This window comes from Trichoderma atroviride, chromosome 3 (assembly GCF_020647795.1).
Source record: "Trichoderma atroviride chromosome 3, complete sequence".
Taxonomy (NCBI): Eukaryota; Fungi; Ascomycota; class Sordariomycetes; order Hypocreales; family Hypocreaceae; genus Trichoderma; species Trichoderma atroviride.
This window is the reverse complement of record NC_089402.1, coordinates 2,668,115-2,693,062: the sequence shown is the minus strand read 5'-3', so window position 1 is coordinate 2,693,062 and position 24,948 is coordinate 2,668,115. Positions and strand designations below refer to the sequence as shown.

Here is a 24,948-nt window from a genome sequence, read left to right as displayed (position 1 = left end):
AGATGACGATATGGCACATGCTGACTATTGAAGATGCTTGATGAATAATATATATTCGCTAAAAAAATGCTTCACTCAAATCTACTGTGAACCATTCCGTGCTTGAGCTATCCGCCGCCGTATTTCTGTGCTGCTAATCTTTGAGGCAAAGCCATTGCTCTGTGCGCCATTGCCCTCCTCCGAGATGTCTTGCGGATCAAGCACGTCAATCTCAAAAACATCTAATGGCTTCCACCCTCTCTCGGTCCTCTTGTCGTTAATCGCCTGTCCACCACTGCGTGTCTCGCCAGAGACCACAATGACATCCATGACCTCTTCCGTAATGGTCGGGCCAAAGGGATCGTGAATGTTGACGCAGCGCACCAGCACCGTGCCGTTACGAAACGTCGCGTGAAGCTCATCCTGCGAGGGGGGAAGACGTGGGCGGGAGGGAATTGGTGTTTGACGAGGACGCCGAGTTGAAGATTGTGGAGAGGAACTGGAGGACGTTGTTTGCGCGCACGGCCCAGGGCTGGAGGACCTCTGCGTATTTCTTGTTTGTGAGAAGCTCGTCGCCGGAGATTCCGACGATGAGGACGGCTTGTTTGCCAGAGTCGGGAATCTTCATGAGCAAGGCGGTGGCGTGGAGGAGGAGCTTGTGGCCGGGATGGAGGTGGTCGAATGTGCCGCCTAGACAGACGGTGTCGTGGCCCTTGATGAAGTCGCTCTGGGTAGTGGTGGTGGTGGGAGTTTCGCTGCTGATGGACATTGTGATGCCGCCTTCTACGGCGACGAGCTGGGATTGTAAAAAGGTTTGTTTGCCCTGTGAGTAGTCCAGGAATGCGTTGAGGAGCTCATAGCCTGCTTCGGCGCTGGGATGGAAGACGGTCTTCCAGGGATACACCGTTGAGGCGAACGCAGCCAGGTCCAGCACGGGAGTGCAGTTTGCCTCGTATTCCCCGTCATAGTTGCGGTGGTACGTCCTGCGTCGTTCATGGTCGACGAGCACGATGCGGGGATCGAGGCTGGTGCTGGTGCTGCTTGGCTCTCCCGATGTGTTGATGGAGAGCTCGTTGCAAATGACGGAGATGAGGGTGTATGTGCGGGCGAGGAGGGATTGTGCGGCCTTCCAGTTTAGGGACTTGGATCTTGGTGAGGGCCCGGCGAGGATGGGACAGGCGATGGCGATGACGAGGACGTGGTCGGATGCGGTGTCGTTGTTCTTGGTGTGGCCGAGGCGTTTGAGAACTGCTGTGAGAGGGGCTCGGTAGGCGGCGCTGAGGGAGCGAGGGTCGAGGGGGGAATGGGGGAGCGGGGAGGAGGAGCAGTGAGGGCGCGTTGGTGGTGGACGGAGCCATGGCGGGCGAAATATTCAAGGTGATGTGATGTGTGAATAATTTGAAGTGAGTGAGGTTTGATGAGATGAGATGCATGAAGCTCAGAACGTGGGGCAGCATGTGCTATCATGCCACTAAATTGCGGGTAGGCGTTTGTTGTGCCACTGAAGCTTTGTATTTGGCATAGCGCGTAAAAGCTTAAAGTGTAAGTCATAAGCACTCTTGTGTTGATACACGGTAGCTCTTGAGTATTGATACTTTATGTCAACTGCCTTTTTACGCTATACACAGACTTGAATGGGAATTTGAATGTGTCTCGTGGAGAAGAAGCCCCTGCCCTTTGAATCCGCAAAATTGAGAGGTGAACTAGCTGTGGCCTTCAATTACGATTTCTGATCCGAAATGTGACTTCAGTCTCGAGTTTTGTAGATGATTAAATGGAAAGTAAAAGTTTTATTAGATCCTTTCTCATGGATATATTACATGTGTTGTCTTCTCTTCCCGCCGGTTGTGTTCCCCCTCCTGTTCATGTCATATGTTGTTCGCTAAAAGAAGTACATTTTTGATAGAAATGCTCAAATTTCTAAATAAATCTTGATGGTATTTAATTTTATTAAAAAAAAATTAAAAAAGAGAGAAGACAAAAAAAGAGAAGAGGGAGCCATCTCATAAATTCTTTATTTCAAATCTCTTGCGCAGCGCCTCTCCGTGCCGAAGGAAGAGCCACGCCGCTGGTGTTAGAGCCAGGCCGATGAAGCCAAGGATACTATTGCCCCAGCCCATGCCGAGGCGGTTGTACATTGGCAAGCCGGCGAGGGGGAGGACAGATCCCAGGATGGAACGGGCCACTGCGTTTGCTGCGAGCGCGGAGGCGGCATAGACGTGGAATGTATCGACGAGGTACATTTGCAGAGACTAAGATTGAGGCAAGGTCAGTTCTTCTGAATGCTTTGGCTTGAGAATGAACGAAAACTGATGGGGGTGGAGGATATGCATTACCATAAAAACGATTAGATCGCCGATTCCAATGACAACTGTACCGATAATAGGTGCTATCCAATGGACTTGGTATTCTGCTGTCCACCCATATATGAAGAAGCCGATGGGCAGGATGATGGCACCGGCCGGCAGCGGCGAGAGACGATACTCGGGCTTCATGCCTTCGGGAGCCCGACCTTGGGCCTCTGCCAACACGGCCTCTTCAGCAGCCTTCTTCTTGATATTTCTATCACTTGTCAAAGAAAAGGAAACAACACCAATCATGCTGCCCACGCCTAAACCCAAGAACGCGAGGCCGGCGGTGCTCGTCTTGAAGTGGTAGATTTCCATGAAGAGCGGCGTTAGGCTGGTGAACATGAGATACAGGTACGCATAGGCAATTCCGACGTAGATGCCGCATATGATGCTGATGGGAGACATTATCAGCATCTTGAACGGCCTTTGGATGCTGCGCTTAATGTAGGCCGCGTTTGATAGACCCTTGTCGAGCTTGGATCGCAGCAAAGGATTGCCAGTTTCCTTTCGTAACCGGCTGGTTTTGCGGCCTATCAGCACAGCAGCAAACGACTCGCGGGAAAGGGCCAAGAAGAGCAGCGAAAAGGTCCCCGAGATAATGGCCATGATCCAAAAGACCCAGCGCCACCCCAGCCCAGTCGTGATGAAGCCTCCCACCACGGGCCCGACGACAGGGCCGAGCATGGGGCCGATGGCGAAGCTTGCCATGGCGACACCGCGCTTTTCTTGCGCAATCATGTCGGCAATAACTGCACCGCCTATAGTGATTGGGACGGAGCCGAAGATGCCGCAGAAGAAGCGGAAGGCGATGAGGGCGTTGAGTGAGGGAGCTTCTGCGCAGGCGATGACGAAGACTGGGAGGTGAGATTTCACGTCAGTAGATTGTTGAAGAAACAGACCGGCCGCGGGGGGGGATTCCTACCGATGAAGCCAACATTGGTGATGTTGTAGATGATGGACCGGCCGTAAATCTCAGACAAGGGCGCAAAGAACATGGGCCCAGCCGCAAATCCCAGCACGTAGACTGATACGCAAAACGCAGCCAGCTCTTCATTTGTGCTGCGGAATTCTAGCATTAGGTCCGGTACGCCGGGTGCAAACATGGCTAAGGCAAAGAAGACATGATTAGCTGCCTGGAAAACTGTTCCATAGATTGGTTTATCTCATACAAGATGCTAAAGGCGTAATGAATGCCAGACAGCTGATGAGGACGCAGTTGAGAACTTTGCGCCACCTCGGCCAGTTATACGGGTTATCGGGGTCGTTGTCGCCGTCCCACCAGACAATGTTTTCGTCGTCGACGCAAGTTGCATCTTGTACAATGTAGATTTGCTTCTCGGCATCGCTGGTGGTGTTTGGTGCATCGGTGGAATCGCGGGTGTCTCTTGAGATGCTGGCGGAGCGGCGCTCGAGATTGAGTTTCTCGTCGGTGGGGGAATCTAGTCTTTCCGATTCTTCCTTGGAGTTGGATTGTGTCTCCGCGGATGAGGTGGAGGAAGCCATTGCGGCTGTTTGGTATGTCGTGTGCTTGCTGTCAAGTCAGCCAGGCATGTTTTGGTGAAGCTGTATGCATGTGTTGTTGCGTGTAAGTGGTGATGTGCAGTGCCGGCTTGGTGGGGCTGCAAAAACAAAGCAAAGTACCATCTTCTCTCTCTTATTGGGGATGCATGTTTCTCAATAATGATGTGTGCTTTTTTGTTTCTCATTGCTTTTGGGTGTTAATTTTCAATGTGATGGTGTAGGCAGGGCAGCGCATGAAGTAATTGGCCATTGCAGCTAAACGCTGGTCGGGCATAAGCTTGCGGAAATCTTGCGGGCTCGGTATTATGTAGGGATCAAGGAGAATGAGCTGCAGCCACCATGGCACCATCCCGCGACGGATTTTGAGCTAAGTGAGCTTCTTACCTCGAACGCTAAGCCCAATAGCTCTGGCTCTTGGCATGCGGTTGTGAAATAAAGAGATGAAGGACAGTGCTAGCCGAGGCTTGGGCTAGAAACTGTGGTGAGCTCAAGCTCGCTTGATCATGGTAGGCATTCGCGTGAGCTGTGATGAAAGTGAAATGTGCCGTATTCGAGATGGAGATGGAGATGGAAGAGGGGAGGAGAGGAAAACGGATATAGAAAAAGAGACACACCATCTTAAGAGGGGGAGCAGCTAGACCGGGGATCATGAAGATGGCCTTGCAGGCATTCACAGTAGTCTGAGACAGAGCGAGGGTTCTCAACGGAATGGGTCAACGGCGATGGACCCATGGTGGCCGGGACATGGACTCTGCCTTTGCAGCATTGTGCCTTGGGCTGCTACGGCACTTACCGTACCAGATATTACTGCCGTACCCCATTGCGAGCATCGAAATTACAGTGCAATACGCGTTAAGGACGTGACTGGAGCCAGCAAACAAGCATTGACAGGGAGGCCATTACCGGATCGCCATGAGGACTCCAGCGAGCCGGGGAACCTCTCCACACACATGCTCCACGGCACTCTCCCTCTTTTGCTCACCTAATGCTTTCATACTCAGCGGGCTATAGGCGTCGGCTCATTTCCCGATCTACAGTCGGCCGCTACGCACAACGCCGGTCTGTGCTACTCCCAGCGTAACATGTACTCGCATTTCCTTTTTGCGGCGGCCGTCTTACGCATGCGCTTCGCCTTGAAAGACGGGCTCCTAGTACAACGTGCGAGAACAGAGCACAGATCCATTTAGTATATTACAAGTACAGAAAAAGAAACGGTTTATTATGTAAAAGGGGCAAGAGATGCTTACCCCTGGCTCTGGTCGCCCTTAGTGCTGGCTGTATGGTGGTGGCACGCCGTAGTAGCATGCCTATACCTTGCTAATGTGGCGGTCGTTGATGGACTATCGTCACTTTGGCAGGCCAGGCCATGATCCTTGCGGGTGGCTGACTGGGACTTGCACGATGGGCGTTTTAGCGTCTGACGGCTACTTTTGCAAACGAGGATTGATGCAGGATGGATGGCTTTCGGCTTGCTTTGAAGGACTGCTGTGTTTGACGACGGGGTTCTTGGTGGGCTCGTACAAGCACAGGTCTATGGAATACTACCCTCCGCCGTTCTGCTTCCCTGGCATTTGTAGGTCTGTGACGGTCATCTACGTACATGTAGCACCTCTGCTCTTGCAAATAGAGAGGCTCGTGTGTCGGGGACAAAAGGGCTGAAGCTATTGATTGACGCACATGGGGCACCACAACACCGTTGAACTTTGGCTTCACATGTTTTTGAGCTTCCACGCAACGAACAGCAGACATCAGTTCCATGAAAATATCTTATGCTCCGCCCGTATATCCGGCTGCCGCTCCTTGAACTCCGAATCTGATTTTCTGCACCGGCCTTGGTCTGTTATCCTGGGCTCTTTATGCAAGGCAAATCATCGCTGTAACTGTGCGTCTCGTCTATAAGAGCGGAAAATGGCCTCCGTTAAAAGCGGTCCAAGACACACTCAGCCTGTGCAGATGAAGGGTACTTCTCCGAGACAAGTTGCTATTATTGGCGCCATGTCTCGTTAAGTCGTAACGACATACGCCATTACATCTCTGGCACCACCACGTGGCGGCAATCATTCCCTCATCTGCTTTGCCTCTCATTCCACAAAGCTCCCTTGACACGGTCCAAATCCCGCTGTGTGTCGCGAAGGCAAGTTACCCGCCGCAGAGAGCGCTGATTGTCCGCGTAAGCTTGCGACGGGTGCGTTTGGGCGTCTCATAAACGCACTTACAGGTACACGTAGGATAACCTGCAGTATACGATGCCTCTTTCTACCCCTCAGATCGACAAAAATGGATGCCATAGTACGTACACGTTGCACTGGTGCTCCCCGATCTGCAGATGTGAGGCGACGACATTTGGTCTGGGAATGTCTGCTTGGAAATATACCAGGTAGATGCATCTAGACTCTTGTGGCTGATATTTCATGTCGTTAATCGCAATATAGATGTAGGCATACGTGTGTAGAAAGACTACGGATTGAAGACTTGGTGAGATTTATTTGGATATAGCTTATTTTTAGATGTACTCTCCGACAGCTTTGACGAGATATGTTTACAATCACCTAATATATGCAGCGTTTCAGTTTTGCTTAAACTGCTTCTTTCCTAATGACAAACTGTAGTTGTCAATCAGAACGCGTTTCAGAGAGGCTCGATATCGAGTAGCCTTTTGCGCTCAAGGCAAAATTATCCATGTTTAGATTCTGATTGTATAATCAAAACCATCAATACATTTCATATCTACATTAAAACTTCAGTAGTCGCCAAGCATTCAACTCCCACCCGAGTATAGAGCTCTCCAATACAATCATGTCCCTCATCTTAGTAGTCTGGCGCTTACCAACCCCTTCTTGAAATTCGTCAGTTCCCCAAGTGTAGTCTCTGCACGCTCTTGAAGAACTTCGCATTGCAGGCAAACGACTCTTGCTTCTCTGGCTGCTCCTGGACTGTCTCTTACTTGAGCAATCACGCGGCTCATGTCTCTAATCCTGTCCACCAGCAGCGTCTGAAGCTCTAAAAGCACGCCCAGAAGCATCGAGGCCGCCGTGTTGGAGGGAGCAATGAAGGAGCCAACGCGGATTTCTGGAACCGCAAATTTCGGATCGTAGTCCTCCGGGAGGGTGGCCGCCATAAAGGCACACATCCGGCCGTGCTCTGCCAGAGTGTCCATGATATCAAGCAAACGGATATGACAGGCCATGACGAGATTTAACAATGCGTGGTCCAGCTTAGGCAGGGGCCTTGTATGCAAGGATGTGCGATCGTGGTGTATACAGTCCGGAACGGTGCAGAGGGCATCAGACTCGGGAGCTGTCGTGCGTTTGTTGAAAGAGGCCGATGTGGCGTCAGGATAGATGGCTGCGAGATCCTGGGCGTGGTGGAGGAGGCCGTCCAGCGTCGACTGAAGATCGAAATTGTCCCCTACGTTGTCGGCATATTCCCTCAGCTGCTCTCTCGGAACGTGGTGCATCTCAAGAGACGACGGCAGCGCTTGCAGCATGCGATCAAGGCCTGACAGCAGAGCCGCGAGGCGTTCTGAAATGGTCTGGGCTGGTGTCTCGAGCACTTGGCTTGGCGTTTGGTGCCCCTGCTGCTCCAAGATCATGAGACCGGGCCAGTCAAAACCAGCGGCTCCATTGCCATTGTGGCTGGTGGGATATCGGAGAGGCCTTGTTGGCGGACTGAAGACGCACGTCACATTGGCCTTGGTGCAGCGGCTGCAGCACAGAGAGCCCGGCGGTCGAGGACACCTGAGTTTCTTGTCATGGCATCGATCACAAGCCTGCCGGAGATCCATGGCGAATCAGAGCATGACTCTGATACGAGGTTGAGAAGAGCGCCCGAGTGGTTGGTGCCCGGCAGCCTCGTCTCATTGGGAGGCTCTGATAGGCCAAAGTTACAGTATGGGATATCGTGAAGACCAGCATCCAACCCAACGGATACGACCCATATTAGTACTCGTACGTGAACCTTGGCCTACATGGCGCTAAAGTCGAGTCGTCCCGCGAGCAGCGCAGCGGCCGTTGCTATTGGCGCATCGCAGCATCTAGCAATTGGTAGCTTCGATGCTTATTTGGGTGCATAGGCCCTGCAGGCTTTTATTGGGTTTTCCGTCAAAGACTATATGGGAAGAGAATCCGATTAGCTGCTGTTGTCGATGCGTGTAGATGTAGATGCCGAGAATACATCAGGCCATATTGGAACTCTCCCATTTCTGAAGGTTTCCAAGCACGCAATGAAGCCATCACGTCCAGCAAAGCAATTGAACATTCCCGCCACGTACATGACAGCATCGCACCGCTCACCTGCGGAGAGCCCCTCCAGCTCCCCCAAAGTTTTGCGTCTACGGCGGCCACCACTAGGATTACAGGGCTGGACTGGCTTTGATCGCCCCAGCGGCCATTGCGCTGTCGTCATAGCACTTGAGCTTCTAAGCTCCGCCATAACCACCTGCTTCGTTCCGCCACCTACAACTTTCCATCCCACGATCCCAGAACCTTCGAGTCCCTTCCACCCATCGTTTCGACACACGTCCATTGTCGCGGCCATACTTATACTGCCCTGAAACTAGGTAGTCACTTTGCGCATCGCTGGCCGCAGTCGCCATGCTGGCCCATTTCCGCACGACAGACATTCGCACCTTGTCGCCATGTCGTTGATCCCATACCAGCCTCAAGAGGGCCGCGAGATTGTGCTGTGAGTTTGTCGCCCCTCCGCTTTCCTCTTGCTTCGCCTGTGCTCTGCGCATCACATTCTAGAGAGAAGCGGAAAAATGATTGAGGCTGAAGATTACTAACTTTGTATGCCATAGACGACATCGCAATGCGATCGTTGTTCGCGATCCCAGCTCGCAACGCCTAGAGATTCGCGGCCACCCCGAATGCCCTACATGCCACCGTCCGCTGGGGCCAACACCGCCGGAACACTCGTTCGATCACCCGTTTGACGTTGACCCCGAATCATATGTTGACCCGGGCTACTTTCGGATGCTTCGCGCAGGACATGCCGACTCGACCGCACCCGAGCACGCAGCGTCGGGTCTTATCCGCAGACTATTCCGCCCTGCGCCAGCGAGCGAGGGTTCAGCATCTCGGGGTTCGTCCACCGTAGATGATGACGCTGAATTCATATCCAGTTCTCCGGGCGTATCACAATCCGAGGGAAGCAGAATCAAGAGAGAAGCGTTTAGTCCAAACTATTTCAAGACCTTCTTCGTCGAGGAGAAGGTCTTGGGCAAAGGAGGCAAGGGCGTGGTCTTGCTGGTGCGCCACGAGATTGACGGCTGTCAATTGGGCCACTTTGCGTGCAAGAGGGTACCAGTTGGCGACGACCATGACTGGCTTGAGAAAGTCTTGATAGAGGTTGAGCTCCTTGCCAAGCTGTCGCACGCCAACTTGGTATCCTATCGACATGTCTGGCTGGAGGATGTCAGACTAACCATGTTTGGGCCAACCGTTGCATGCGCATTCATTCTCCAGCAATACTGCAATGGAGGCGACCTTCACCAGTATGTCATTGGAAGCGTGCCTAGGGAGGTCACCAAAGAAGAGCTCAAAGAGCGCATCCGCCGACGATCGCGAGGTCAGGTTGACGCTTCGCGAGATGGCCTGCATGAGAAGCCCAGGTTATCAGTGGAAGAGATTTACTCGCTATTTAAAGACATCACATCTGGTGTTGCCTATCTGCATGCAGCAAACTACATTCATCGCGATCTGAAGCCAAGTAACTGCCTCTTGCATCGAGAAGGCGGCAAGTTGCGGTGTCTCATCAGCGATTTCGGCGAAGTCCAGCCGGAGAATGTAGTGCGAAAGTCGACAGGCACAACGGGCACCATTTCGTATTGTGCCCCCGAGGTCATTCGCGTGGATGAAACTGGCAAGTACGGAAACTTTACAACAAAGTCGGATATTTTCTCTCTCGGAATGATTCTCTATTTCATGTGCTTTGGCAGGCTTCCCTACCAAGCAGCTAATGCCGTCCAAGAGGAATTGGAAGACGTCGATCAGCTCAGAGCTGAGATTGCTGATTGGACTGGTTTCCAGGATGAGCGACGTGAAAGACCAGATCTTCCATCAAAGCTCTACATGCTCCTCAAGAAGCTGCTTGCTCTGGATCCAGCCGAGAGACCGAGCGCCAACGAAGTCTTGAATGCCATGAAAAGTGAGAGTTACTTTGATGGGATTACCAGAGACCATGTCTCGAGCCCGTCTGTGGCACTGCGAGGCAACCGAGTTCAGAGCTTGGAGTCTCCAGCGGGGTCCAGCACACCAGTACCGGGTGAGTTCTTTCTAACCTACAATCCTGACAGCACTTGATCTTATAGCTCAATAGATTCACGGCGATACCACTCTCGCAGCCTCAGCGTTCCCCAAAACGACAGCACTGCATGGCCAGCCTCGGCTCAAGATGAGGACGCCTTGCAAGATGGCTCTGTCTTTGATGAAGCTGTACCAGAATCCACCAGTGCAATGGTCAAATCCATCAGCCAAAATGGACACCACAACCACAACAACCATACTCTCCAGCCAGTTGAGCAACGAAACCCTTCTATACACACAAATGGCCATGCACACTCCGATGGGCCTCTCCTCCTAGCGCCACCTCCCTCAGAAATTGCTACAATACCGCGTGGAGCAGCGCTTCTCTTGATACGCTTTTGCACCATTATAGGCGCCGACCCAGACTCTGTAAAGTATGTTGGTCGTCTCAGTCTGTTTCTCATTAAGCTCGCAACCCTAGTTCGCCCATGCTGGCCATACATGGTCAATCTCGAGGTGAGTGCGCCTCTTGTGCTGCTGGCCGTTCTGGACTTGGGGCTCCCAACCAGCACCAGCACGGCCCGCACTCGACGTCCCAGCCACGGCGAACTCGTAACAAGCCTATTTCGCCAGACGGGGCTGAAAACGAGGCTTTTGTTTCTTGCATTGCATCTGGCGGTAATCTGGCTGGCCGGCCGCTGGGAAGCCCTTTGTGTAGTTGTTCCCCATGATGAGTGGGCTCAATGGTAGGGAGAAAAAAAAAGATAAACAACACATCACTTTCATTTGTTTGTAACTGGGAAAGGGAGTAAAATACCAAAGTGTAGAAAAAAAAATGAACGCGGATAATTAATAATAGATCTAATCTGAGAATGATATAATTCAAACTGAATACGAATAAGAAAATTCAAACAGTAACATGGTGACCGTCTATAATCATACAATTTCATCGCCCCTTAACCCCAAATTGCCGCCTCCTCGCCATTTCAACACTTGCCAGCGAAAAAACCCCCCGGTGATTCTCGTTTCTCTTTGAAGCTGCTGCTGCTGCCATAGCCGCAGCAGACTTGACCCTTCTCCCCCCCGTGATGCTCCCAAAGCCAAAATCAGGATGACCCCCCAAGCTGCCAAATATGTCGCCAATGTAGTTTGTAGGGAGGATGCCCTTTTCAAAGGTGCAGTTCCAGTTGTCGAGGACGCCCCTGACAATCTCGATTCCGGCGTTGTAGAGGTTGGCGATGGCGATGTGGAAGCCGTTTTGGTCTGCGCGGGTGAGATGTTCCCAGTCGGAGAGGGAAGGGGGTGGGCGGTCAAAGTTGGAGCCTATGGGTTTTTTGATATTCTTGCGTGAGTATATGATTCATTTGTATGCTGGAAGAATGTATTTGCCTTGGAAATGCGTAATTGACTTACCTGTTCGCAAAGCAATGATTCTGCTAAAATCGACGAGCCCTTCTATCGCGAACCGCACCAGCACTTCCAGAATGGCATTATCCTCCTGTGCGCTCATACAGTACGCACCCGTGCCGTTGGTCCACAAGGCCGTCGTGTTCTCAAAGGCCCGAGCGAGCTTCTCTCCCGAATAGTACACGTCGCTGGTCGCACCATCGCACTTGACCACGCTGGGCGGCCGCACGGCCATGCGATACGACTCGCCCATGCTGCCGTATAGGGCGCGGTACCTCCGCGGCTCGTCAGCATCTGCGAGTTTGGCGCGGTGGGTAAAGTTGTATGCGGCGTCGCGAAGATTCTCGTTGAGTTCAAAGACCTCGGTGCCGTACGTGATGCAGGGGTATTCAAAGGGGTATGCTCGTCCGTAGGGGATGTATCCCGTGGGCCAGTCTCCGGGGAGAGAGCGAGGGTCGATTTCATATTGCAGAGCCACTTGGACGGCATAACGGGCGAGGGCCACGCTGCCAATGGTTGCGTAGCGAGGATTGACGCCTGCGATGCCGGCGAGGAGGAAGTATGTTTGCGTGAGGTTGAATCTGCTGGAGAGGATGAGGGCTGTCATGGAAACGGCAGAGTTGATTTCGCCTTCACCGACGGTGAGCTGGCAGACGGTGCCGCTTTGAGTGCAGAAGATGGAAGTGTAGAGCATGGAGAGGCCGGGAGTGGTGATGGCCCGGGATGAGAGATTCCCAAGGCCGGACTGAGAGAAGTTGTCGTGCCATACTTGGCCTTCGGGCTCAAACTAGTAGCGAGAATCTTTGGTTAGGGAGAAGAGAAGTACCAGCAGCGTAGATGTCATGATTCAACTTTGAACTTGATGATTCAACTTGACAAAAGGAGATGAAGCCTGGTGATGACAAACCATGGATATGATGAAGACTTTTGGAGAGATGACGCTAGAAGGAGGCTGAGCATAGGCGGTGGGGATATGAGCCATCGCCGTCAACAATTTGGATAAAACGAGCGTGAGAAACATCATGGATACTCTGAGCAGACACTATGACGGCAGCTGAAAGAGTGATATCGCTGCCTGATGGAGTTGATCCACCTGGCGAATCCGTCCGATGGCATAGTTGCATCTTATAAATGAAGCTTATACACAGAGTCACTATGATTAAGAATAAGACATGACGGCGGTGAAGCGAAGACGTTATGCCTGGTGTAATACATCTTTGTTTTCTCTCCGCAAGTTTCATTCATTAGCCTCATTACGGCGAGTTCCATATTCACCAACACCCAAGGTTGGTGTGAGTCCCGATGCCGGGCAATATGAATAAAGGACGGCAACATGCCGCGGAAGATGGCCGAAGCACAGTTCCTGTCAAAGAAAAAGGCTGATGAAACACGTCATAAAGACAAGATCTTCGGATACGCTGGCTTTTTGATGAGTTCTGGCTGCCTCTTTCAATAGTGGCGTGTCCTGTCTGCCTTTTTTCCATGTAACGTTTCTTTGTAAAAAGAAAAGATTTTCTACGTTGGATATGCCGAATTCTAGACCAGAAATGAACATATCTTTCATAGCTCATCCACAGATCTGCAAATGGCATGAGAAAGAGAAGAAACAAAGAGTATCTTTAACCGCACTCGGTTCCGACAAAGAAGACCTCGCCTAGCTTGTATAAGGATCTTTAGACGAAAGCTACATGTTTTGAGCTGAAGTGAACTGAAAAGCGGATGTAAATGAAGCCTATGATTCACGACATCTGTCCCAAAGATTAATGGATGGAACAGTTCTGTATTCAGCTGAAGCTGCTTTCGGCTGACTCTGAAGCATCGCGCCAACTTGACGGGTTGGTCTGAAAGAAGCGAACTTTGTTTGCGGAAAAGCGGCTGTCGTGAAGCAGTACTAGCCGCGAAGATGTAAAAGTCTCTAAACAAGAGAGCGAATCTTTGTCTTGTTTGCCATCACCATGGTCTGTACAACGCTCCTGTGCTTGATCTAGCGACTGTCTCGGGGAAGAAGCGACCGAGATCCTGCAAGAGGCCGCAAAATGGCTCAGCAGGAGCCAAGTTTATCGGCCCCTAGCACTTGATGATCGCATATTGGCTTCGGTATTCGGAGACTATCTAAAGGCTACGTATGTGTTTGCATCAGCATTGAACGATTAGACATGTCCCCGCAAAGGGCAATCGAATCAAGGCAAGGAAGAGAAAGGAGTTACGTACCTGTTGGCAAACCTGCTTTCTCAGCAAAAGACAATTGGTCATTGTTTGTCCAATGATTAGACTTGATCACATGCTTGATGAATTTGTTTAGGGCTAGATGCTTTATGCTGCGGATATGCGGCGAAGGCTGTGTAGGTGCCTAGGAACTCGGCTTTTAAAGTCAAATGCCATTATGGAGCGCCTTCACAGCCTGTCAATGGTAACATTTCAAGCTTCATGCTGGCATCAGTGAGAAACCCCTAATTTCTGGACCGACTAAAGAGGCAATCGTTTTCTTCAAGTCATCGGGGTTTTCTTTGCTGCTTCTGGTGCTAATAATATATACCGATAGGGGTTTCGGGGCAACAAAGAATTGATGCTGTGGATAGCGTGGCCATCATTCCAAAGTTTGAACTTTAAACCATAGAGAATCGTTTCTCCCACATGGACGAATAGAAATCAACGCCGTGGAAATGTCGTTGGAAGCCTGGATGACTCGCCGTCGGCCCTACTGGCAAGCCACAAGAGCGGCTCTGGCCGATCGCACTGCGCCCCGTCGAATGGGGCGCTATTACAAGGCTCATCAAGGTTAAAAAGTTGCGTGCCACTCGGCCGGTAGCTCGTATAACTTAGTTCTTTCGTAGTGCGATAGGCTATGATGTACAGTATGTAGTTTTGCCGATTCCCTTCAGGCGCTGGCACGACACTGCCTGTGATCACGATCAGACGGCTCTCCAGTTAATATCCCTTTCAGGTTTCTAGTCACGGACGATATCCGTCGTTTCGGCACTCGCTGGTGAACGGCGCGACGGGGACGCTGGGAAGAGGACGCTGGAAGACAAGTGATTCGTTCTCGCTCTGGGCCCTGCTGACGGGCGGACGGGTGGCGTACCCAGTACCCAGGAGCTTTTGCCTTTGAAAGCTCATGAACAGACTCGGGGGATCCGTAAAGCCAAGCCTCTAGCATCTGGGATGGAGCTGGCAGGGCGTGGCCATTGGCTGCCCCAGGCCCGATTTTCTCGTCGGCGTCCAAGTTGAGAAAAGCTGCCAAGAGCCTGGAGGTGCAGGCCTGTTCGTTGACGTGCCACGGTGGAGAGCCAGGAGCCGAAAGACCGCTGATGCTCTTACGGAGAATAAGTCTGGAGCCCGCATGATGCAGAAAGGCGTGAGGGAGGAAGAAGATGCAATCTGTGTCGTTGAAGAATTGCTTGAAGAAGAAAAAAAGAAAGAAAAATGAGTCTCTTTTCAGCCAAGAGCATCATTACCCACTTGGGCAATCGCCGACTGCAATAGATGCTGCCAGCACTTCCACAGTGGCTTTTAGAGCCCATTGTGCCAAGCTAGCTTGAGCTTGGACGAGATTAGCGCCCCTCTCCCCCCCCCCGGCACTGCTACCTCAGCGCTGTAAATCTCTCCCATGGCGTCGCTCAGTGGATCTCGGATGCCAAAAGAGCCGCCCTTTATTGCTGGCACACGCCCCCAGTCCGGTGGTCGCATGGGATCCAAGTCCTCTGCAACTCCAACTCCGTCTCTCAGCCTGTGAGAAGAGAGGCATTGCTTTGCCTTTGTGTCTGCCCGGCACCGCAGATGATTCCCTCGTTCTTGGCCCCAGCATCAGGGCCGTCTGCCACATGGACGAAATAACGCCCGTTGAGCCGGCTGTCACGCGCCACGACGTCGAAGCCGACAAACAAGCCACGGCGCTGGTCACCGAGGTGCGGGCTGAGGAGCCACTGCCCGCCAACAGCTTTGCCTTTACGCCATCCCAGTTGCACAAGCTGCTGAAGCAGAGGAGCCTTGCGGCGCTCAACGTCTTTGGCGGGCTCCGTGGCCTTGTGCTGGGCCTCCGTACCGACCTCGCAGCCGGTCTCAGCGTCGACGAGTCGAGTCTCGATGGCACCATCAACTTCGACGAAGCAGTTGCGGCTGCTCATGCGAACCGCACGCCCGTCATCTCTCCGGTCGACGCCCCCAACATTCGCCCGGGCTTAACCTTTCACATAGGCAGATCTGACGATGAAGACCGCTTCGTCGACCGGAGGCGGATATTCGGCGCCAACAGGCTGCCCCGACGTCGGCAAAAGTCGTTTCTCAAGCTCATGTGGATTGCATTCAACGACAAGTTGATGATTCTGCTCACAATCGCCGCCACTATATCTCTGGGAATTGGTCTCTACCAGTCTCTGACTGCCGACGAGGATGCTTCCAACATCGAATGGGTTGACGGAGTGACCGTTGTGGCAGCCATCGTCGTCATTGTCCTAGCCAGCGCCGCCACCGATTGGCAAAAGAACTACCGCTTCGAAAAGCTTAATGAGCGACAGCAGCAGCGCGAAGTAACTGTTCTTCGGTCGGGCAGGATCCAGCAAATCTCCGTATACGATGTCATGGTTGGAGATATCATGCACATCGAGGCCGGTGAAGTTGTGGCCGCCGACGGTGTTCTTGTCCAGGGCTCCAGCTTATACATCGATGAGTCGTCCATCACGGGAGAGTCTCAGCTGGTCCGCAAAATGGTGCCGGAAGATTACAGCCGCTCCTGGGCCACCCCGGTCGACCCCTTCATTTTCAGCGGCACCACCGTCTGTCGTGGCGTTGGCCGCATGTTGGTTCTCTCTGTTGGTGAACATTCAAGCTATGGGAGGATGCTCATGTCTCTGCGAGAAGACGTTGAAGAAACCCCTCTTCAGGCCAAGATGGGCAGATTGGGAAAGCAGCTCATCACATTTGGTGCCATTGCTGGCGCCATCTACTTCGTGATCCTCTTTATTCGCTTCTTGGTTCGGCTACCGCATCACAAGCATGCCCGGCCCACTCGTAGGGCCGAACATTTTCTCCATATCCTCATGCTTGCCGTTACCATCGTGGTCATCACTATTCCTGAGGGCCTGGCGCTGAATGTCACCGTCGCGCTTGCGTTTGCAACCACGAGAATGCTCAAAGACAACAATCTCGTTCGCCTCATTCGATCTTGTGAAGTCATGGGCAATGCCACTTCCATCTGTTCAGACAAGACGGGAACCCTCACGCAGAATAAAATGTCTGTTGTTGCCGGCCGCGTTGGGCTCGAGAGCGGCTTTGAAGACAGCGATGTTCCCCTCGCTACCTCCAGCTCGGCTAGTACTTCATCTACATCGCGGCTACCGTCATCGAGGCACTTCATGTCGACCGTTTCTCCAGAGGTACGGAGCCTAATCAAAGATAGCATAGCTCTAAACTCCACCGCTTTTGAGAGAGATGACTCTGCAAGAGCCGACTTTATCGGGTCGAGCACTGAGACAGCCCTGCTCAAGTTTGGTCGGGACCATTTAGGGATGGGCAAGCTTCAGGAAGAACGAGCCAACAGCAACATCATCGCCATGCTACCTTTTGACTCTGCTCGAAAATGGATGGCAGTTCTAGTCAAGCTTCCCAACGGCAGATACCGCCTACTGGTCAAAGGAGCTGCAGAAATCGTGTTTGAATATTGTGCCTTCATCGTTGATGACCCGACCTTTCGATTTACTACCTCTCGGCTCGAGGAGACAGACAGAAGGAGCTTCCGCAAAACCATCCACGAATATGCCACGAATATGCTACGCCCAGTGGCCATCAGTTTTCATGACTTTGATGAGAACGAAGTCTTTGAGAATCCAGGCGATGACCCCACCACTGTCAACCTGGAATGGCTTGCATCTGGCATGGTCTTTATTGGTTTCTTTGGCATCCGTGACCCGCTTCGACCAGAGGTGGTTAATTCCGTACGCCAGTGTCAGGACGCTGGTGTCTTTGTGCGTATGGTTACCGGCGACAACTTCCTGACTGCAAAAGCCGTAGCCACAGAGTGTGGTATATACACTCCCGGCGGCGTTGCTATGGATGGCCCTACGTTCAGAAAGTTGACGCCGTCTCAGCGTGACGCTATCATTCCACGTTTGCAGGTACTGGCGAGATCTAGCCCGGAAGACAAAGTATTACTCGTCACACGTCTGAGAGAAATGAAAGAAATTGTTGCTGTTACCGGTGATGGGACAAATGACGCACTGGCTTTGAAAGCTGCTGATGTTGGCTTTGCGATGGGTATGCAGGGCACTGAAGTGGCCAAAGAAGCTGCCTCTATCATTCTTCTTGACGATAATTTCGCGTCCATTGTGAAAGCCCTTGGTTGGGGCAGGACAGTGAATGACGCGGTCAAGAAATTCATTCAGGTGAGCGCTCTCCTGTTAATTCGACCCAAGCATTACTCTCCTTCTTCTACTAGCGACCAATAAGTGGCTAATATGTTTGTATAGTTTCAATTCACAATCAACATAACAGCTGGTATCACAACAGTCATCTCGGAACTCGTTGGTGATTCCATCTTTACGGTCGTACAGCTCCTCTGGATAGATCTAAGCATGGATATATGTGCTTCTCTCGCATTTGCCACCGACCATCCTACATCAGATTCTCTGATGCGCAAGCCTGAGCCTCGCAATAAAGCCATTGTGAGCATCACCATGTGGAAGATGATTCTTGGCCAAGCCATCTATCAGCTTCTGGTTGTATTTACAGTGCATTACGTCGGTTGGGACATCTTCAACCCTGGCACTAAGCATGAGATCGATAAGCTGCAGACGCTTGTGTTCAATATTTATGTCTTCATGCAGCTGTTCAACCAACACAACTGTCGCAGAGTGGATAATGGGATCGATATCTGGCATCAAGGCTTTTTCACCAATCCTTGGTTTATTGGCGTGCAGCTTTTGACACTTTTAGGCCAGTTCCTCATCGTCTTCAAAGGCGGAGAAGCTTTCGATACCAAACCACTGACTGGTGCCCAGTGGGGATGGAGTTTGCTATTTGGCAGTCTTACCATTCCTCTCGGCGCCTTGATCCGTCAAGTACCTGATCGATACGTTTTGGCATTTTTCCTTGGATTGAAGAGACTCTTCCTTTTTACTACGGCTCCTATTAGGAATTTATGGGCCAAAGTTTTCCAGAAGAAAAAACAGCAAATCGGCGAAGGCTCCCAACAGGAGCTGGGCGCTGTCGGGAACTTGGTCGTTCGCTCCGGCTTATTACTGAGTCCAGCGGGGCTAACAGACACTGGCTCACGACTTGGCCACGCAAATCAACCCATCTCGGATAGCAAGACGCAGCTTGCTCACAGTAGCATAGCTGAGAGCTCCGCCATGGCTTCCATGTCGGTGATTGAAAAGATAGAGATCGATCTACAAGCACTGATCGATGCCGCTAGATTGGGTAGACTCACCGATAAAGAGATGTTGGAGATTCACCCGCGGACGCTGAAGAACGACCCGATTCTAATACCGCGGTCAGACACCAGCATACCGCCTAGTCAAGATCCCAACATTCTCCGATATCTCATTAGAATTGTGAGAAACGATGTCTATGGTCCAACTAGGCCTCCTGTTCAGAGACCTACGGTTCCTAATCGAGTCACCTGGGTTGAGCCGAGACGACCAGACCCGGCTCGAATCCGGCAGCAGCAAACTCGACGCGATTGGCTTTCCTGGGAGGGATGGCTGAGGACCAGAAGACGATAACCCATGAAACGACTCACGAACTTGTCTTTTTTTTTTCTTGGACTACCGCCTTTATCATTAATATGGCTGTTGTTTCTCTCAGTTATTAGCGTGTTCTATGCGATCTATATATTAATTCTCTCTCGTTAAAATAGAGACTTTGGGAATGGAAATTACTAGTTGGAAAGGTCATGGGTACGCACATATACACACACATATTCATCTAGCGAGTTGGAGAATGCAGATATCCTACGAATGCTTGATGAGCATCACACTTTATGTCAATGGTCATGGGGGAAATTAAACGAATGATATTATTATTACCGTGGGGGTGGATGGATCGGCGCTCAAATAGGGGATACATATCTTTGCCTACGTTTTCATCATGACGGGCACTTTACTAGATGGTCAAACGAACAAGCACATATAATGATGCAAGACAAAGCTCTTGGTCAAATTCTAATCATTCATTGACATTGAAGAAAGAGTTGAGGCGTAAATACCATGTAAAGTTTGTAATGCTTTAATTGATTTTAACTCATATTCAATGTTGAAACAAACTCCTTATTACTCGTGTTTCCTTATTCAGCCTACTTCTTTCCACTAACTACTCTCCACCGTGCCATTCGCCTTTGCTAATAAGATGCCCAAAAGGACCCTTGGCTGTCATCAGCTCTTCATAGCTACCCTCTTCGACCTTGACACCACTGTCAATCATGACAATCCTATCACAAATTTTCATCATTTCAGGCGTATGCGTAACCATCACAATGGCCATATCGCTCTCCTTCTGCCTCGCCCGCTCTGTAAGACCGCATATCGTCTCGCGGATCATACTCGTCGACTCGGCGTCAAGAGCACTCGTCGGCTCGTCCAAGATGAGAAGCCGGGGATGGCGGACAAGTGCCCGGGCGATGCTCAGCCGCTGCTCTTGGCCGCCTGAGAGAGCGATTCCACCATCTCCTACAATGGTAGAGTAGCCTTGGGGGAGAGAGGTGATGAAGTCGTGAATGCCGGCTGCTTTTGCTGCGGCTTGTACGTTTTGGCTGTCTCTGAGGGGGGAGTCGCCTGGGAGACTGTAGATTATGTTGTCTGTGACAGTTGCGGGGAAGAGATGTGGCGTTTGGGAGACGTATGCCATTTTTGAGCGGAGGTGTTGTATGTCGAGTTTGGAAAGCGGAATGCTTGCGTAGGTGAGAGATTGAGTGTCATCTGAAGGGCGATGGAGGCCCATGAGGAGAGATATGATTGTGGATTTGCCAGAGCCAGAAGAGCCGACTATGGCGGTGCAAGTTCCCTGTGTGATGTTGAAAGAAACATCATGGAGGACGCGTGGGCTCGACTGCGAATAAGCAAATTGCAGATTTCTAACCTCAACAGGTAGAGGGGTTGAGACCTCAATACCGCTTTGGCTTTCTTTGGATTCTATCGGCATTGTTGCGTAGGCCAGTAGCTGTGTTGCTGTCGCTTTGGCCATGGTCATTTGCGGTATGCTGCCCAATAAAGCGGTTGAAGTTCCGATGCTGAATAGCAGTAAGTTGATCACCTGCAGTATCTTGGCTACTGTGGTGCCATCGTTTTTGGATAGCAAAACTGTGGCATAGTAGAATACCAAGGCGGTCATGGGATAATTCATTGACTGATACAGCCCAAATAGTCCACAGGTATAACCTGCCCTTCTCAGGCCTAAGCTAAAGGTGTGAGAAATCAGTTTTTGGTGCTTTGTGCCAAAGTACTTTTCAAGCATCAGCGCTCGCACTACGCGGATGTTGACAAACGTCTCGCTGAAGACGGCGCTGGCATCCGAGGCTCCTTGATTGCATTTAGCTTCCCACTTGCTGCTGATGATGGTGTAGCCTTTGACTATTCCAAGGACTAAAGGTAGGGCTGAAAGAGTGACGATAGTTAGCCTCCAGGACGTTATGAAAGCCCATATCATGGAAACCGTAATCATCCCGATGACGCTTATGACGACGGGAATGAATCGCCCGGCAATGTTGCGAGTTTCCTCCGAGTTCCTTTCAAGACACTCGTTGATCCTGCTGGCTGAGTTTCCATCTTGATCGAACCATGATTTCGGCTGCCAGAGAATTCTCTTTAGAGCCTCGAGACGAATTGCATTCACCCAGGATTGACCAACTCTCTCAAAAATGTAATGGCTCATGCCAGTCGTGGTACCATCAACAACTGCCGTGATTACCAGATAGATTGCCTTTTGTTTCGCTTCAGCCGTCCTGTTCTCTGGTAGCCACAATACTGCTAGAAGTTGGGAGAGACAAAATGAAAAGACTGGCTTTGCTGCAGAGCTAATCAGACACATTACAACTCCACCGAGGAAGATTGCGCGGTCTTTTGAGGTGAGCACTGGCCAGACGGTTTCTAAGATTGACCATAGCGTGCTCGGTTTTCCCGCCGTTTGTTTTGCAGCTAGATCTTTGATAACGGTTGGAGACTGCTCACGGTTGGAAGCGACTCGCAAGCTGGAGATGTTGCTTCGGCGCTCTGCCTTTCCAAATAAGTAGATTGGGTCCTCGTCGTATTCGTAATGATGAGAAAAGTCCATGGTGAAGTCGCTCTCTGAAGAGGATCTATAGCAAGATTCTGATGCATTGAATCTTCGAGATGGCTCAAAGTATTCGCTAATCGAGCTAGATGATTGTCTCTTGCCAATTTCATAGCAGGATGCATTTTCGGCGGATATTTCTGACCTTTTGTCGGTATTGGGTCTTTCCCAGGCCTTTTCAAAATCTTCGCTTAAGGTAACATCAGTCATCTGTGATTTGCTCGGTGTAGAAGGAGATGATTCAACGGAAGCCTGACGGGCCAGAGACGCAAACGCGCCTGTTGCGATGTTGGCCAGCTGTCGCCGCAATCCCTGTTGTACTAAAGAGGCGTCTTGCATGACATATACGAGTTCATCATCTTCGATTTGGCTAATATCATGTGTGATGATGATGGTTGTTTTGTCTCGCCGCCACGCTCTGATGGCATCTATTATCAGACTCCGGTTTATCTGATCCAGGCTGCTTGTCACTTCGTCAAGGATAAGTACAGCCGGATCTCGAATTCTTGCTCTGGCAAGTGCAACCCTCTGCATTTGGCCTCCGCTCAATTTGTGTCCATTTGAACCGATTCGAGTGTTGAGGCCCTCGGGAAGATTGCTGAGCGTCGATTGTAGTAGCGCAAATTCGCACGCATTGCCAACGGCCTCTCTTGTCGCTGCTTCAGGGTCATTGTGGCCGACTGCTACGTTATTGAAAAGGCTATCGTCGAACACGACGCTCAATTGCTGGATCAAAGCAATGTTGGATCGGACCCAATCGCGATCCAAAGTGGCCAAGGGGTACCCGTCTAAACAAATTAGGCCTGACGAGGGGTCATAGAATTGAGCAATAAGATTTCCGATTGTGCTTTTCCCTGATCCGCTTCTTCCCACGATGAATGTGAGTTGGCCGGCAGGGAAAAAGAATGTTGACTTATTGAGGACGGGCTTTTCGGGGTTGGAAGGATAGGCAAAGGTGACCTGCCACAGGCCATCTGATTAGCTCTCATAAACAAATGGGAAACAGAATTCAGTCAAACATACATCTATTAGATCCACATTGCCAGTGCAAGAGTTGGGTCTAATTTGGCCTCCATTCTCTTTAGCAGCTTCGTCATCACATGCAGTCGATAAAGATGACAAAAAGGCACCCGCAAACATGCCTTTGGATAGAACCAGCCACTGTGGGAGCAACGCTCCAATTCCCTGGAATGCTGAAAGAATTGAGAAAAAGGTGGTAATAACTTGGCCAGGACTCAGTCCTTGGTCGACGAGGATGCTGCCATACCAGAAGCCCGCGACGAATATGCCAACAACCCAGAAGGCAACATATCCCATCTGGAAACAGTTGCATTGAGCTTGTATCAAATACTGTTTGCTGGCTAGCATGATTGCGTCATGGTATTGCCGGAGCTCGCGGTCGAATCCGTTGAATATTTTCACAATCTCTATGGCTTTTATGGATGAGGTGGCAAACTTTGATGCAGTCTCCAAATCGCGCTTCTGAGCTTGGATAGCCGGCTCTAATCGTCGAGTTGCGAGAGACAGTAGTATCAAGGATATGGGCAGGGTTGCGAGTAGCACCAAAGTGAGCTTCCAAGAATAGTAGAAAGCTATCGAGAGGGAAACGATGGAAACAATGCAGTCGGTTACTAGGAAGCCGAATACCTGCGATGTTGCGAGCTGAAGTTCTCGAGTTTGCCTATTGATCTAGTCAGTACTTGTGATTACTCGCCTCGGAAGTCGGATCGTATGTAGACTTGCGTTTGGATTCTAACCAAGAGACTAGAGATACCCTGATCTAAAGAATCGAACCATGCGATATTCTTTGACAGTAAGCTCTTGAAGATATCCTGTCGGACAGACTTGGCTTGAAGCTCTCCAAAGGTGACCCAGAGTGATAGAAAAGCCGAGCCTGAGAGGCAGTTCACAATTCCAAGGCCGATCAATATCTGACTCCAGTGGGATATCTCGTGCAAAGTCTCATTGCCGGAGCGCCGACCGGCACCGAAATCGGATACTATATTGAAGATCTTGCCCAAGAAGATGGGATAGATGGACTTGATGGCAGCAAATGCAGCCGATGCAGCGAGGGCCGCAGTAAGAGGCGCTGCTTGATTCCATCTGGTGAAGGAAAAGAGATGCTTGAAAGATGAGCGAATGGGCTTGTTGACGGGGTTGGCAGATGAGGTAGTATCGAGAACTATGCTCAGATGATCCGTTGAGGCTGGTAGCGATACTGCTTTTTCATCTTTTGCAGCCATTATATCAAGTAGCACGAGGCAATGACTTGAATAAGCATTGGGATCAATGACAAGAAGCGATCATCACAGATGGTGGAGGCATCGCAAGGAAGCCATATCAGTAAGATATTCCTCAGCGACAAGCTGGCCAAAGTGTATAAGCCTATATAAGTGGGTAATGCACAATGGATTGTTCCATCGCTGCTTGATATTGTTTGCGCAGAGTGGCCCAAACGCGCTGCTCACTTTGCGCTGACACGGCGTTGAAGACGAAGATGGGACGAAAAGCTCATAAGCCGTCGCTGTATAGGCTGAAATATTAGAATTCAGAATCTCGTAGATCTGATCAATCTTAATTCAAGAAAGCAGAATTATGCGAGCCGGCGCATCATGGTCAGTCACCACTCGGTGGCTTTTAATACAAGAGTGTCGAGATGGCCAAAGCGCGTCGTTGGAGAAGCCGTGATATGTTCTACTGTTGGTACACGAACAAACAAAATGAGGGATGGTGAACATGTTTGGAGACTTTCCAGGCCTTTGATAAAAGCATTGGCTCGACTTTTGATGCTTGTGGAAGAGCAAAGCAACAGAAGCCATGGAGTAGCATAAAGCCCGCCAAGTAGCGAAGCTCGTATCGCCTACATGCGCCTGCCCTCTGCTACCTCTACTGCCTCTACTACGTACGGTTACTTTATTATTTACTCCAAGGCTCTGCGATATATATTAAAGAATAAAAAGCTATATAGCCGAGATGGGCCGCAGCACTGATAATACTCAAGCTTCAGAAAGAACAACACGAGCGAATACAGAGCATCCAGACGTGCCCTGAAGGGTCCTATTGAAGATTTCCTATCCGAATATATGAACAAGGTAAAATACGCTAGTAAAGGCCTTTGAAGAGTATTAATATCTCGGAATTCCTGAATAGATGGCTACCAAGCGCTTCTCCAAATCCTCTATTTC

The 24,948-nt window shown here is 50.8% G+C and overlaps 9 protein-coding genes across 11 annotated transcripts; 2 read left to right on the top strand and 7 right to left on the bottom strand.

Annotated features, from left to right (window-relative positions):
* Window positions 1–81: 81 nt before the first annotated feature.
* TrAtP1_006114 (uncharacterized protein) lies at window positions 82–309 on the bottom strand (the record flags this gene model as incomplete). The annotated part of the gene is made up of 1 exon (XM_066112987.1): window positions 82–309. The coding sequence occupies one exon, from the start codon at window positions 307–309 to the stop codon at window positions 82–84; it is 228 nt and encodes a 75-aa protein (XP_065969073.1).
* An 88-nt stretch (window positions 310–397) lies between these two features.
* TrAtP1_006113 (uncharacterized protein) lies at window positions 398–1,446 on the bottom strand (the record flags this gene model as incomplete). Its single annotated transcript, XM_066112986.1, has 2 exons — window positions 398–1,230; window positions 1,425–1,446. 2 exons carry the CDS (start codon window positions 1,444–1,446, stop codon window positions 398–400), a joined length of 855 nt encoding a protein of 284 aa, XP_065969072.1.
* A 314-nt stretch (window positions 1,447–1,760) lies between these two features.
* TrAtP1_006112 (uncharacterized protein) lies at window positions 1,761–4,690 on the bottom strand. 3 transcript variants are annotated; one of them, XM_014082758.2, is made up of 5 exons: window positions 4,236–4,690; window positions 3,500–3,857; window positions 3,253–3,435; window positions 2,316–3,184; window positions 1,761–2,231 (listed from the first exon to the last, which is right to left on the bottom strand). In XM_014082758.2, exons 2-5 carry the CDS (start codon window positions 3,831–3,833, stop codon window positions 1,983–1,985), a joined length of 1,635 nt encoding a protein of 544 aa, XP_013938233.1. In that variant the 5' UTR covers window positions 3,834–3,857; window positions 4,236–4,690; the 3' UTR covers window positions 1,761–1,982. The 3 variants fall into 3 exon arrangements, with proteins under 3 accessions (XP_013938233.1, XP_065969071.1, XP_065969070.1); XM_066112984.1 differs by having other exon boundaries at window positions 3,253–4,690; XM_066112985.1 differs by having other exon boundaries at window positions 1,761–3,184; window positions 3,500–4,690.
* Window positions 4,691–6,654: 1,964 nt separating this feature from the next.
* TrAtP1_006111 (uncharacterized protein) lies at window positions 6,655–7,635 on the bottom strand (the record flags this gene model as incomplete). Its single annotated transcript, XM_014082757.2, has 1 exon — window positions 6,655–7,635. One exon carries the CDS (start codon window positions 7,633–7,635, stop codon window positions 6,655–6,657), a length of 981 nt encoding a protein of 326 aa, XP_013938232.2.
* An 852-nt stretch (window positions 7,636–8,487) lies between these two features.
* Window positions 8,488–10,846, top strand: TrAtP1_006110 (uncharacterized protein; the record flags this gene model as incomplete). The annotated part of the gene is made up of 3 exons (XM_014082756.2): window positions 8,488–8,534; window positions 8,650–10,115; window positions 10,170–10,846. 3 exons carry the CDS (start codon window positions 8,488–8,490, stop codon window positions 10,844–10,846), a joined length of 2,190 nt encoding a protein of 729 aa, XP_013938231.2.
* A 196-nt stretch (window positions 10,847–11,042) lies between these two features.
* Window positions 11,043–12,197, bottom strand: TrAtP1_006109 (uncharacterized protein; the record flags this gene model as incomplete). Its single annotated transcript, XM_014082755.2, has 2 exons — window positions 11,043–11,419; window positions 11,510–12,197. The coding sequence occupies 2 exons, from the start codon at window positions 12,195–12,197 to the stop codon at window positions 11,043–11,045; spliced, it is 1,065 nt and encodes a 354-aa protein (XP_013938230.2).
* A 2,184-nt stretch (window positions 12,198–14,381) lies between these two features.
* Window positions 14,382–15,024, bottom strand: TrAtP1_006108 (uncharacterized protein; the record flags this gene model as incomplete). The annotated part of the gene is made up of 2 exons (XM_014082754.1): window positions 14,382–14,900; window positions 14,959–15,024. 2 exons carry the CDS (start codon window positions 15,022–15,024, stop codon window positions 14,382–14,384), a joined length of 585 nt encoding a protein of 194 aa, XP_013938229.1.
* A 92-nt stretch (window positions 15,025–15,116) lies between these two features.
* On the top strand, window positions 15,117–20,016 carry TrAtP1_006107 (uncharacterized protein). Its single transcript, XM_014082753.2, has 2 exons — window positions 15,117–17,880; window positions 17,965–20,016. Exons 1-2 carry the CDS (start codon window positions 15,325–15,327, stop codon window positions 19,219–19,221), a joined length of 3,813 nt encoding a protein of 1,270 aa, XP_013938228.1. The 5' UTR covers window positions 15,117–15,324; the 3' UTR covers window positions 19,222–20,016.
* TrAtP1_006106 (uncharacterized protein) lies at window positions 19,808–24,006 on the bottom strand (the record flags this gene model as incomplete). Its single annotated transcript, XM_066112983.1, has 3 exons — window positions 19,808–22,723; window positions 22,787–23,444; window positions 23,558–24,006. The coding sequence occupies 3 exons, from the start codon at window positions 24,004–24,006 to the stop codon at window positions 19,808–19,810; spliced, it is 4,023 nt and encodes a 1,340-aa protein (XP_065969069.1).
* Window positions 24,007–24,948: the final 942 nt, after the last annotated feature.